Below are 14,106 nucleotides of genomic sequence, written 5' to 3'. Positions count from 1 at the left end.
TTCTCCTGCCTCAGCCTCCTGAGTAACTGGGATTACAGACATGCACCACCAGGGCCAGCTAATTTTTGTATTTTTAGTAGAGATGGGGTTTCACCATATTGGCCAGCCTGGTCTCAAACTCCTGACCTCAAGTGATCTGCCCATTTTGGCCTCCCAAAGTGCTGGGATTACAGGCGTGAGCCACTGTGCCCAGCCACAATAGCCTTTTTGCCTAAGTTTTATTTTAGAATCCTGAGTAAAAGCTGTGACCTTCTAGCTTCATCTACTCTCTGACATTACCTGAAACCTCAGCCTGTGTGGCAAGTTCTATTACAGGATTCACATTTCCTGATTTCAAAATTACTACACAGCAGTGGTAAACAAGACATTGTGGTAGCGCCATAAATAGCGTGATGGTTTGAATGTTTGTGTCCCTTCCAGAATTCATATTGGAAGTTATTCCCCAATGCAGCAGTTTAAGAGGTGAGGCCTTCAGGGGTGATTCGGGCATGTGGGTTCTGCCCTCATGGATGGCATATGGGGAAATAGGCTAGGCCCTTTTTTTTGTGCTTCTGGTCTTCCACCATATGAGGTCACAGCAGGAAGGTACCACCCTGGAAGCAGAGAGCAGCCCTCGCCAGACACCAACTCTACTGGCACCTTGATCTTGTACTTCTTAGTCTCTAGAACTGTGCAGAAATACATTTCTGGTCTTTATTAATTACCCAGTCTCATGCATTTTGTTATAGGTGTCTGAATGGACTAAGATAGATGGACATGTAGACCAGTGGAATAGATTTGAGAGCCTAGAAATAAACCCATATGTCTGTGGTCAAGTGACTTTTGACAAGGGTATCAAAACCATTCAGTGGGGAAAGAATAGCCTTTCGACAAATGATACTGGGACAACAGGATAGCCACCTGCAAAGGATGACATTGAACCCTCACCTTACACAATTTAAAGAAATTAATTCAAAATGAACCAGAAACCTAAATGTAAGAGCTGAAACTAAAAAATTTTAAAAATAAAACATAGGTCTAAATCTTCTCAACCTCAGAGTTGGCAATGATACGACAGCAAAAGCACAAACAAAAGAAAAAATAAATTAGACTTCATCAAAGTTAAAAACTTTTCCTTTTTAAAGGACCACTTTATTTATTTACTTATTTTTTTGAGACAGGATCTCACTCCGTCGCCCAGGCTGGAGTGCAGTGGCGCGATTTCCGCTCCAGGTTCAAGCAATTCTCCTGCCTTAGCCTCCCAAGTAACTGGGATTACATGCATGCGCCATCACATCCGGCTAATTTTTGTATTTTTGTAGACACAGGGTTTCACCATGTTGGCCAGGCCCATCTTGAACTCCTGGCCTCAAGTGATCCGCCCGCCTCAGCCTCCCAAAGTTCTGGGATTACAGGCAGGAGCCACTGCTCCCAGATAAAGGGCCATTTAAAAATGTAAAAGGACAACCCCCACCCCCCCCCACCCCCCGTTGAGAGAAAATCATTCTAAATCAAATATCTGATAAGGGACTTGCATCTAGAATATACAAAGAACCCATACATTCAATAATAAAATGATTACTAACTCAAACAGTAGACAAAGGATCTGGACAGGCATTTTGCCAACAAAGATATACAAATGGCCAAAAACACATTAAAAAAAGCTCAACATAATTAGCCATCATGGAATTGCAAATCAAAATCGCAACAAAATATGCTACTTTACATCTACTAGGGTGGCTGGGCTCAAAAATTCAGATGATACCACGGTTGTCAAGGATGTGGAGAAATCAGACCCCTCATACGCTGGTGTTGGGAATGTAAAATGGTTCAGCCACTTTGGGGAACAATCCAGAAGTCCTTCCAAATGTGAAACTTTGAGTTAACACATGACTTAGCAATTCCACTTCCAGGTATGCCCAAAAGAAATGAACATATGTCCACAACAAAAGTTGTACACGATGTTCGTAACATATTATTCGTAATAGCCAAAAGGTGGAAACAACCCAAATGCCCATAAACTGATGAATGGATACACAGGTGGTATCTCTACACAATGCAATATTCTTCAGCCATGAAAACGAAAGTAGTGGCCGGGCACGGTGGCTCACGCCTGTAATTCCAGCACTTTGGAAAGCCGAGGTGGGTGGATCACTTGAGGTCGGGAGTTCGAGGCCAGCCTGACCACCATGGAGAAACTCTGTCTCTACTAAAAATACAAAAAATTAGCCGGGCATTGGCCAGGAGTGGTGGCTCACGCATGTAATCTCAGCACTTTGGGAGACCGAGGCGGGCAGATCACGAGGTCAGGAGATCGAGACCATCCTGGCTAACATGGTGAAACTGCGTCTCTACTAAAAATACAAAAAAAATTAGCCAGGCATGGTGGCGGGTGCACACCTGTAGTCCCAGCTACTCAGGAGGCTGAGGTGGGAGAATGGCATGAACCCGGGAGGTGGAGCTTGCAGTGAGCCGAGATCCCACCACTGCACTACAGCCTGGGTGACAGAGCGAGACTCCGTCTCAAAAAAAAAAAAAAAATTAGCCAGGCATAGTGGCACATGCCTGTAATCCCAGCTACTCGGGAGGCTGAGGTAGGAGAATCCCTTGAACCTGGGAGGTGGAGGTTGCAGTGAGCCAAGGTCACGCCACTGCACTCCAGCCTGGGCAACAATAGCGAAACTCTGTCTCAAAAAAAAAAAAAAAAAAAAGGAAAGTAGTATGACACATGCTAAAATATAGATATATTTTGAAAACATTAAAAAATAATAATAATAAATAAATAAATAAAACATTATGGTAAGAAAGAAGCCAGTCACAAAAGACTACATATTATGTGATGTTATTTATATGAAATATCAAGATTAGGGAAAGCTACAGAGACCAAAAATAGTTCAGTAGTTCCTGAGGACTGGGGTAATGGGGTGGAGGATGGGGATGGGATAGGAGGATGACAGCTAAAGGGTACAGGTGATTAAAGTGGACAAGGACAGCCACTGAGAGAGCTGGTATCCAAGCAGCTTGGAGGTGAAGTCCTGGCCCCAGAAGGCACTGCTGTGGAAGCCACACGTCTCCCTTGAGGGTGCATCTGGAGATCTCAGTATGTGATGCGCTCTCGAAGGGCATATTTCCCACCAGCCATGCACAGCAGAGCACCCCAGTGCCCCACAGATCCACCTTCTCATTGTGTGTTCTCCCTGCCATCATTTGTGGGGACATGGAGTTGTCTGATTAGGCTGTCTCCACATCTTAAATTTTTTGAGATGGAGTCTTGCTCTGTTGCCCAGGCAGGAGTGCAGTGGCATGATCTCGGCTCACTGCAACCACCGCCTCCCAGGTTCAAGCAATTCTCCTGCCTCAGCCTCCCGAGCAGCTAGGACTACAGGTGTGCGCCATCACACCTAGCTAATTTTTGTATTTTTAGTAGAGACGGGTTTTCACCATGTTGGCCAAGCTCATCTCGAACTCTTGACCTCAGGTGATCCACCTGCCTTGTCCTCCCAAAGTTCTGGGATTGCAGGTATGAGCCACCACGCCCAGCACACATCTTAAATTTCTATTCATGTTGCAATCCACTACAACATGGTATCTGCCTTCTCTGTTCCACACAAATGAACCTTTTCAAGAGCACCCACTTCCATGTTGCCAAGTCCAGTGACATTGTGTGTTCTTATAGCACTTTGCTGTGACCTCTTGTTGGCACTGACTTGGTCCTTATTCCCTAGCTCCTTATACACACTTCTCTTTTGTTACCTTTCAAATGTTTCTCTCCTGATTTCCCCTGCACCCAGTCCCTCTCAACTCTCTTTGCTGGCTTTTCCTCTCCAACTCAACCTTTATAGGGGTACCTCAGGGCTAGATCCTAGATCCCTTTCTTTTCTTTACTTACATCTTTCCCTAGATAATCCCATCTGTTTTCCATTGATTTCAATGCCATCTAATGCTAATGATTTTCAAAGCAAAGTAATCATACCTCCCAAGAAGTGTTTTCTTAATTTTGGTCTTACATCAAATTGTCAACTTAATATTTCTATTCAAATGTCTCAAAAGTGGCTGGGCACGGTGGCTCACGCCTGTAATCCCAGCACTTTGGGAGGCCAAGGCGGGCAGATCACCTGAGGTCAGGAGTTCGAGACCAGCCTGGCCAACATGGTGAAACCACGTCTCTATTAAGAATACAAAAATTAGCTGGGTGTGGTGGCATTTGCCTATAGTCCCAGCTACTTGGGAGGGTGAAGCAGGAAAATTGCTTGAACCCGTGAGGTGGAGGTTATAGTGAGCCGAGATCGTGCCACTGCACTCCAGCCTGGGCAATAGAAGGAGACTCCATCTCAAAAAAACCAAACCAAACCAAACCAAACCAAACCAAACCAAACTCACAAATGTTTCAAAAGTGTCTTAAGTCTAATATGTTCAAAATAGAATTCTTGAAACTGTTCCAGCTAACTAAATGGCAGCCCGTCTTCCCAAGTCAGAAAATTAGAATTTATTTATCATTCCTTTTTTCTCCCTATCCCACATTCAATCCTCAACAAGGTCTTAAGAATTCTACCCTCCCATTCCACTCCTTCCTCAATATAAATCCATGTACTTCTTTTCCCAGCTGCTATCACCTCAGTCTAGGCCATGATTTTCTTTTTCCTGGACAACTGCAACAGCTTCCTAACTAGGGACCCTACTTCGATCTTTTGATAACTTCCAACTTTTTTGTGTGTGCGGTAGAAAAATTTTAACTTAAAATAATTTTTTTGAGAGATGGGCTTTCACTATGTTGTCCAGGTTGGTCTTGAACTCCTGGATCAAGCAATCAGCCTGCCTCAGCCTCCCAAAGTGCTCTGGGATTACAGGTGTGAGCCATTGCATCCGGCCGACATTCTTAAAATACAAATATAACTATTTCATTTCCTGACTAAAGAATCATCAAAGGCCGCCCACTGCCCTGAGAATAAAACCCAAATTCTTCATTCTGACTTGCAAGGCAAGTATAATCCCTGCCTATCTCTCTGATGTTGCCTGACTTCTTGATATAGTCTTAGGTCATTTCCCTTGAGCTTATTAATCCTCGCCTCTTTGATTTTTTTTTTTTTTTTTTTGGTTTGTTTTTGAGACAGGGTCTTGCTCTGTCACCCAGCCTGGAGTGCAGTGGCACAATCACGGCTCACTGCAGCCTTGACTGCCAGGCTCATGGGATCATCCCACCTCAGCCTCCTAAGTAGCTGGGACTACAGGTATGCACCATCATGCCCGATTGATTAAATTTTTTTTTTTTTTTTTTTTTTTTAGTAGAGATGGGGTCTTGGTATGTTGCCCAGGCTGGTCTCGAACTCCTGAGCTCACATAATCCTCTCACCTTTGCCTCCCAGAGTACTGGGATTACAGCCATGAGCCACTGCACCCAGCAGCCTCCCTGATTTTTATTCTTTGCACTCAACAAGCTCTTTTCTGCCTTTGGCTTTTACACGTGTTATTTCCTTTTCCTGAAAAGCTTCTCCCCCACATTTTATATATCCAACTCCTTTTTGTTCGTTAGATAATAAAATGAATATCACTTCTTCAGAGAGATCTCCACTGATTATTATTTTTTTCTTCTTTTTACCTAAATTTTATCCTTGTTTTTCTTTTAAAACCTTTTAAAAGCACATATAAAATGCTTATTAGGTGTGTGATACTATTCTATTCACAACAATCTCATAATTAGATTATATTATTATCTCCTTTTTGGATATGAGGCAACTGAGAAACACACAGCTAGTAAGTGGCAAAGTTGGATCTGACCCAAGTAGAGTAGCTTGTGCTTTTTTTTTTTTTTTTTCTTTTGATGAGTCTTGCTTTGTCACCAGGTTAGAGCACAGTGGCACAATCAGTTCATTGCAGCCTTAATCTCTTGGGTTCAAGCCATCATCCTGTCTCCGCCTCCTAAGTAGTGCAGACCACAGGCATGTACTACCATGCCCAGCTAATATTTTTTAGTTTTTTGTAGCCATGAAGTCTCTCTATGTTGCCCAGGCTGGTCTTGAACTCCTGGCCTCATGTGACCTCCTGCCTCAGCCTCCCAAAGTGCTAGGATTACCAGTATCAGCCACCACACCCAGCCTAAGAATGCTTTAAGAAATTATTTTCTATATTCCTGTCATTGATATATATATGCAATACATATGGCATATACCAAAAAAGAGGGAAATACCGCACTGGAACAGCATGGTATATAGGAAATAAATTTGGCTGGGCATGGTGGCTCACATCTGTAATCCCAGAACTTTGGGAGGCTGAGGTGGGAGGATCCCTTGATCCCAAGAGTTCGAGACCAGCCTGGGCAACATAGGCAGACCCCGTCTCTACAAAAATTTAAAAAATTAGCTGAGTGTGGTAGCATACATCTGTAGTCCCAGCTACTCAGGAGGCTGAGGTGGGAGGATCGCTTGAGCCCAGGAGGTTGAGGCTGCAGGGAGTCATGATCATGCTACTGCACTCCAGCCGAAGTGATGGAGACCCTGTCTTAGGAAAAAAAAAAAAAAAAAAAAAAAACAAGAAAATAAGTTTATCTTCTTTACGTTAAATACCAACATTTAAGGATCAAAGTTCAACTAAGCAACATCTTAAAGTGTGAGAGTGTGCAAGACATGCCTGAAATCAGACAAAAGTGACAAGTGACAAAAGTGTATCAATCAGAAAAATGGGGCAGGATAGAGCATAGGGGCTGGGCCGCAATGGAAATTTAGAAAAAAGGAAAGTCACAGAGGCAAACTCTGTTCTTAGTCTGATCCAAAGGAGAGGGAAGTGCAGGCAATCTAGTCCAAGTCTTATGATCCCTTTGGAAGGACTATGCTTACAATTCATACAGTGAGGAATGGCCAGGGGCTTCCTGGAAAGGCAGGTTAGCAACTTGCAGTTGCAGGTTCCATCTCTTTTCTCTTCAGCAGTTCATCATCATTCATGAACATGTCAGAGGTCAGATGCCACAGGAGCACACAGAAGGGGCTTCCCACCTGGAGTGTGAGATAAGGAAAGATAGGTCGGATGTTGTAGTCATTATCATCCGCTTCTCTACAAAGCTGGAATTTATGGTAGCTGCACTTTTCGAGTGTTTTCTCCTTTTATTTATTTATTTTTAGATCAGACAATCACAAGAGAATATTCTTTTGTTTTATTTTCAGATCAGACAATCACATGAGAATATGCTGTTGTGATCACTGGCGTTTAGAAGGAACCTTGTCTGGTTTGTGAAGCAATGGAAAACACATCCAGACAGCCTGTTAGTGGAAGCTTTGGAAGGGCACTGTCATTTGCTTTTCCTCCCGTGCCATCAACAAGTGTCTTTTTTTTTTTTTTTTTTTTTTGAGACTGAGTCTGGCTCTGTCGCCCAGGCTGGAGTGCAGTGGCCGGATCTCAGCTCACTGCAAGCTCTGCCTCCCGGGTTTACGCCATTCTCCTGCCTCAGCCTCCCGAGTAGCTGGGACCACAGGCGCCCGCCACTTCGCCCGGCTAGTTTTTTGTATTTTTTAGTAGAGATGGGGTTTCACCATGTTAGCCAGGATGGTCTCGATCTCCTGACCTTGTGATCCGCCCGTCTCGGCCTCCCAAAGTGCTGGGATTACAGGCTTGAGCCACCGCGCCCGGCCCTTTTTTTTTTTGAAATGGAGTCTCTGTTGCCCAGGCTGGAATGCAGTGGCGCCATCTCGGCTCACTGCACCCTCTATCTCCTGGGTTTAAGCAATTCTCCTGCCTCAGCCTCCCAAGTAGCTTGGATAACAGGTGTGCACCACCACGCCTGGCTAATTTTTGTATTTTTTTTGTAGAGACGGAGTTTCACCATGTGGGCCAGGCTAATCTTGAACTCCTGACCTCAAATGATCCACCTGCTTCGGCCTCCCAAAGTGCTGGGATTATAGGCTTGAACCACTGTGCCCGGTCAACAATTGTCTTTTTTTTTTTTTTCTTAACCAGGTACACAATGATGAGAGACTTGAGTCCTGCTTTCTAACTTAGAAAAGGCATGTGTGTTGAACACCTGGCCACGGAGAAACAGTTCCGGAAGACGTGCCATGCAGAAGAAGAGAGGGAAGGAACTGGAAAGACCCACCGATCTGCGGGTCTCACAGCCTCCCGCTACACAGAAATCGCTTCTTTTCTCTTCTATTGCGTTCTTTCCTCTTGATTCTCCACCCTTCTCCGCTCTTTCATTTCCTCCACTCTTACTTTGCTTTCACCTCCTTTTGCAACCGTTCATCATCACTCTTTATGTAGATGAATGTGATTATCTTACAATCATGTAATATTTAGTTGCTGGGTTTGTATGAGTAATGAGTGAACCTGAAGCCAACATGATGAATCCCGTTTAGTGCTCCAGAGTTAAGATTCCAGAGTTGCCTGACTTTGGGCAAATCACCCCATCTCCCTTTGCCTTTCTTTCACCCCCTGTAAACTGCGGATAATGGCTCCTACCTCAAAGCATTGTTAGGATTGGAGACAACGCATGCTACATACTTAGAAGAATGCTTGGCATGGGTCTCAAGAACTCTTAGCTCTTAGTGCTTAAAAAATGCTTATTGTAGGGCATTGCTGGTATCTTATATAGGGCATTTCATGCAGTTTTCCTTTATTGAAGACACAGAGCAAGGTGCTTTGGTGGAAACTATTGGGGCAAGATATACAGTACCTGGAGAGGTTTCCTGGGTGCATGTATTATGGAGATTTTTTTTCTGAGCGGATAGCGCTCTTGTGATACGCTGGGCGAGAGCGAGCAATATTTAGCGGACTGTCCTGAGAGGATGATAAGGTTATTTGGTGAGAGTGTTAGATGGCCCAGGCCAGACTCGGGAGAGGCAGGGAGAGAGGGGGACGACGGACGAAGGCTCCTTGGGGGTGTGTCTTGAAGGCTTTGGAAACTCAGCGTTCTTTTGGGGGCAGGTGGCCCAGAGAGCCTTCTGCGCGCCCAGGGGACGAGGAGGATGCGCGGGCCGCGACCGCGATAGTTTTGTTTGCTTTTCTCGGGAGAAAGCGTTCCAGGCAGTTTTCTGAGCTTCGGCCCTCTACGTAGCAAAAGAGCCCGGGCGCCCACGCCGCTCTCAGGGTCTTCTACCGCCACCGGGACAAAGCCCTAGGAGGAGCTCCCGCCCCCGCGAGCCGGACAGGGAGGAGGCTCTCCCGCCGCGCTAGCCCCACCGCTTCCCAGTCCCGGGCCCGTCGCCTGCGCCTCCGCTTGGCGCGCCTCGCGGTTCAGCGGGCGGTGGCCCCGCGCGCCCGGCGGGAGGCGCCTCGGGATGTTTCCGTCTGGTCCTTCCCTCCTCCCCCCGCGCTGACTCCATCCGCTCCCCGCCCCCTGCTCGCAGCCGCCGCCACGCGGGAAGGGAGGGAGCCGGCCCCGAGACCGCATCATTCCGCACCGGCTGCTGCAGGGCCAGAGGGAGCAGGTGGAACGAGCGAGCGAGCCGGAGCGCGCCAGGCCCAGGGCGAGACTGCAGTGACGCGGCCCGGGAGACATGGCGGCCGGGCGTCTCTGAATAAGCAGAATCCGGAGCCCCTCGCCGCCCCCGGCCGCCGCAGCCCGGGCCATGCCGCACGGCTGCTGACCGCACGCAGGGGCCGGCCCCGAGGACACATGCGGCGGCCTCTGCCGCCTCGCCCCTGACCCTCTGCCCTGTTCTCCATGTTGCATTTCTCGTCAGTTTCTCGGGTGGTGTAGCTGCCGCTGCCACCAGAGCCTGCGGGGTATCGCGCTGCTCATTCATCCAGAGTACTTTCTTTTCCATTTCCACCCCTCCCTTCCCATTTCCTTCTCCCTTTCCCCGCCAGCTTTGCATCCATCTCCCCGACCCCGTCACCCCCTCCTGCTTCCATCCACCGGGGCTATGGCCGCAGAAGAGGTATTGCAGACGGTGGACCATTATAAGACTGAGATAGAGAGGCTGACCAAGGAGCTCACGGAGACCACCCACGAGAAGATCCAGGCTGCCGAGTATGGGCTGGTGGTGCTGGAGGAGAAGCTGACCCTCAAACAGCAGTATGACGAGCTGGAGGCTGAGTACGACAGCCTCAAACAGGAGCTGGAGCAGCTCAAAGAGGTGAGTTGCCTGTCGCCTCTCCCCTTCCTGGCCCGCACTCCCCCCACCCGCAAGGCCCACTCATCATGATCAAGAAGTCATGAAGGAGGTGATTGAAAGGGCTGTTTCTTCTTCTAGGGCCCTTTGTTGATAAGAGAAGATTGAAAGATTCCATTGTTTTCTCCCCCAAGAGAAAAATTGCCAAAGAAATGAATATATAAGCTGGAATTTGGGAGGCAATGGCTGTTTGGCCTGCGGGGGAGGGAGATTCGTAAGAGTCTTCAAGTCTCAGCACTCTAAGGCGACATTCAAGTGGGTTGGAATGTATAAATCAAACTTCTCAAAACCGCTGTTATCTCAAACCCAGGTTTCAGCGACAGTTTCATAGTCCACAGAAGTGATGAGGTTTGTGCCTGAGGACCCACAATTTCAGGATGTAGACTGTATGGTACCTCAGCTTTCCTCTACATGTAACCGCTCCTTGGTGAGAGAGGGAACTCCGCACCAATCCCATTTGACAAAGGCTAGGCAATCTTCATTCTGCTTGGCTTTAGTCATTCTTGTCATTGGGCTGCAGGAGAAAAACAACTTTGCTGGGTGATCCCATTGCCTTGATTTCACCTCGGAGGAGGCTGGGCCATGCCCAAGTCTTATGAGGTCACCCTGACTAGAAAAAATTGAACTCACCTACAAATAGTCTGAAAGAGTGGTGTATATGAAATACGTGGGTAGTGTTGCATTTCAAATGAGGCTCTTCTCTGGTTGAAATGATATATTTATAAAACCAGAATATCATAAATGGGTGATGTATAATGTCTGTCTTCAGTTTTTTTTTTTTTTGTATTTGGCCTCTTTTAAAGCCTGTCAGATGTATGGGAGAAAACAATGAACGTGCTTTGATTTCCTATCAAGCGCTCTTAAGAACATACATATTGTTTAAGTAACTCGGTCTATTTTACGTGATTCTTGAGGCACTATGGGTAGCAAGTAGCCGCTTATAAATTTAAATGTAATATACACTCCTTTTCTATGCGTCAAGTCCTTATTTTTAGGTGCATATTGACATTTAAATGTTAATTATTGTTTGGCATATAATATCACAAATCTATTTCTTATGAGTTTGGTTTTTCTTGGGAGGGGTCTTATTTTATGCTGTTACAGTTAAAAAAATGTGATTTATGACATAATGAATCAACTTGCCTTCCAATTTAGTATGTAATATGGTAAGCATTTATACTTGTAGATATGTCTTATTTTATTTGGATGCCTGTCTACCAAAAAATAAATGTACCACCTATGATTAAAAATCCCAGCTAGGAATCTAATTTTTGTGTGTGTCAGGCTGTACATTTCTAGTTCATGTTTTACTTACCATGTACCTGTCTGGTCTTAACAACCGCTGGAGTTGTTTATATTTTCCAACTTAGATTAGGCTGACATATTTAAATGCAGTGATGCTAAACCTCATGAAGTGAGGAAGCAGGATGATGACTGTAATTCTCAGAGATGTTTTGATGCTGTCTATACCTATCAACACTGCTTTGCCAAGACAGGGAAGTGCAAACCAGAAAGTGGTAAGCCATCACCTTCTTGATAAAGGAGATGGGCTTAATTTAATGAAATGTACCTGTTACTGACTTTCCTGCTTGATTTAAACAATCCTTCTAGGGATATTTCTGTCATTGCACTTACCTTGCATAGCAAACCTTAATGCAATTGTGTTTTGCCTTTGCTACACTGTGAGCTTTGCATCCAAAGTCTTTAACACAAAAGCTAGCACATGGTGGGCATGAAATATTTTATGAAAGAATCAGTTTGTACCAGAAGAAGGCACACTTTTGTCAAGCGTTCAGTAGTCAATATTGGTTAGTGTTAGAGAAATACTAAGAAAATTAGGATGTATAGGAAGTGACAGATGTTAATAAAACTACCTGTATTAGTTTCACCAGCAGTAATTAGAAAAATGTGAAAAAAATGTTTTTTAGGAATAATGTAACTGCGGTTTCTTAATACAGAATGATGCAAATACCAGCTAAAATTTTTTCTATAAATATTTTAATGTGTATTTTGTTCTGTATAGCAGGAGGTTAATAAAAATTTATCAGCATTATTTTTACTAAATGATTCTTTTAATATACTTATTTTCAGTTGCATTTAGCATAAGTGAAATTCAAGATTCCTAAAAAACTGGTTTATACAGTTATATAAAAATGTATTTTAGGTAATAATTATTATAGTTGATTATTTGATAGTGAGGTCTATTATTTTTATTCTTTAAACATGGAATATACTTTAGTTGGAAATATAACTTAAATTAGTTAAATCGATTTCAAGTAATATTTCTTGTATGAAAAGTAAATCCAAAATAATTGTGCAAACTGAGGTGTTCCAACACTAATATTATATAGAAGTCAGTTTTGAAAAATATATTTTGTGAGTGTTTTGATTTTTCAAAAGGAAGTTTTGCTCATTATCAGGTGTATATAGTAAATTATGTTACATTGTATCTATAAAGCCAAGCATAAAATAAATCTGGCTTATTTCTGGGATCTTTGAACAAATATGATTTATTTAAAAATAATTGAACCAGTTTATGGGAATGTCAACAGAAAACTACTGTATTAAGTCCAAGTTGGACATTAGTAATTTGCAATGTAGCAACATGGCTCAGTCTTTGCAGGTCATTTTGTTTTCCAGAGTCAGTGCCCACCAATGTTGCTACCTTCCTTCCCAGGCTAGGTACTGCTGTGACAATAATGCAAGTGGGCAGTGTTGCCTGAAGATGTGCAAAATCAAGAAGATGAAATTCATTAAATTTTTTTCCTAGTTATTTCTTCTCTTAACTCAATTGTTTTTTGACCTGGCCTGATGTTGTTTAGTGCTCTGCATGGACTACTGTAATTCAGCTCACAAAAGACCACATTTGAAAGAAAAACACTAAGGATTTGAAAAAAGGATGACTTCTGACATCATCAGAATGTTCTCCTTTTCATGATTCTTTGGGCAGCTGGACAGAGCAGTATGTCCACTGGAATACTTGAGTCTGGTTTTGTGATTTCACAAGTAACACTTGCTCTTCAATGACCTGAGTGAGGGTCACCCACACCCAGTTATGCTCAGGGCCTGGCTGATTATATGTTTGGGATGTACGTAAATCAGCACTGTGAGCCTGTCACCCAGGCCAGAATAGTGTTTGAAGAAGAGTCATAGCTCCAAAATAACCTGAAAACTAAAAATATACATATATAAAAATACCCTAGATCTGAAACTTAAGAGTTTTTTTGAACTTAAAAATGGTTGAAATTTAAAATGTTGTAAAGTTGAAAAAGAGCCCCTTTAGAAAGGAATGATTCAGCATTACTGGTGGCATTTTAAAAAGGAAATGTATCTGTGAGACAGCTTTAGAAAAGTTTTGCAGCTTGGATACCGTAAACTATGCACTAATGAGCTTCAACCCATTTTCTTGCTCATTTTGTCAACCCTGACACCAAGGATAGTTACCAGCTGCTGAAGAAGCACTTTCTGGACATTGGGCAGCTTTTCCTTTTGTAGCCAACTCTATGCTTTTTCAGGGTTATAGTTAAATCATTCAACACAAAAATATGTACTTATACAGTTTTAGAGCCTGTCACATTGGTGACCTGATGAATGCCATTTAATTACCTAGATTCATCTTTAAGCAGAATCGTTTTCCCTTCAGATGCTTAGAAAGATTGTTAGTTTCTTTTACATCTTTAAGTTCTAAATCACGAAATCATATGGCAAGAAAAACCCCAGATTTCTTTTCCAATCTATAAATAAACATAAAGAGAAAGTTAATACTTAATTGACCTGAACTATGATTTTTAACTTCTCTCATTGTTTTTATTTTTTTATTTTATTTTATTTTTGAGATGGAGTCTCGCACTTTCACCCAGGCTGGAGTGCAGTGGCACAATCTCGGCTCACTGCAAGCTCCACCTCCCGGGTTCACACCATTCTCCTGCCTCAGCCTCCCAAGCAGCTGGGACTATAGGCGCCCGCCACCACGCCCAGCTAATTTTTTGTATTTTAAGTAGAGATGGGGTTTCACTGTGTTAGCCAGGAT

The 14,106-nt window shown here is 43.9% G+C and overlaps 1 protein-coding gene across 12 annotated transcripts in view; it reads left to right on the top strand.

Moving 5' to 3' along the window:
* LOC105484277 (BICD cargo adaptor 1) overlaps nt 1-14,106 on the top strand; it is a 308,598-nt gene that overhangs the window by 24,659 nt on the left and 269,833 nt on the right. For 11 of the 12 annotated variants that reach the window (XR_003018633.2, XM_011745777.3, XM_011745776.3 and 8 more), the window contains exon 1: nt 9,350-10,040. The exons of the other annotated variant lie outside the window; for it this stretch is intronic. Coding sequence is in view for 10 of the 11 variants with exons in the window: in XM_011745777.3 (XP_011744079.1) it covers nt 9,828-10,040 (213 nt within the window). In the remaining variant the exon portion in view is untranslated. Of the gene's footprint in view, nt 1-9,349; nt 10,041-14,106 lie in introns of those variants that run through there. 12 annotated transcript variants of the gene reach the window in all.

This window comes from Macaca nemestrina, chromosome 10 (genome assembly GCF_043159975.1).
Source record: "Macaca nemestrina isolate mMacNem1 chromosome 10, mMacNem.hap1, whole genome shotgun sequence".
NCBI lineage: Eukaryota > Metazoa > Chordata > Mammalia > Primates > Cercopithecidae > Macaca > Macaca nemestrina.
This window is presented reverse-complemented; position numbering and strand designations above follow the sequence as displayed.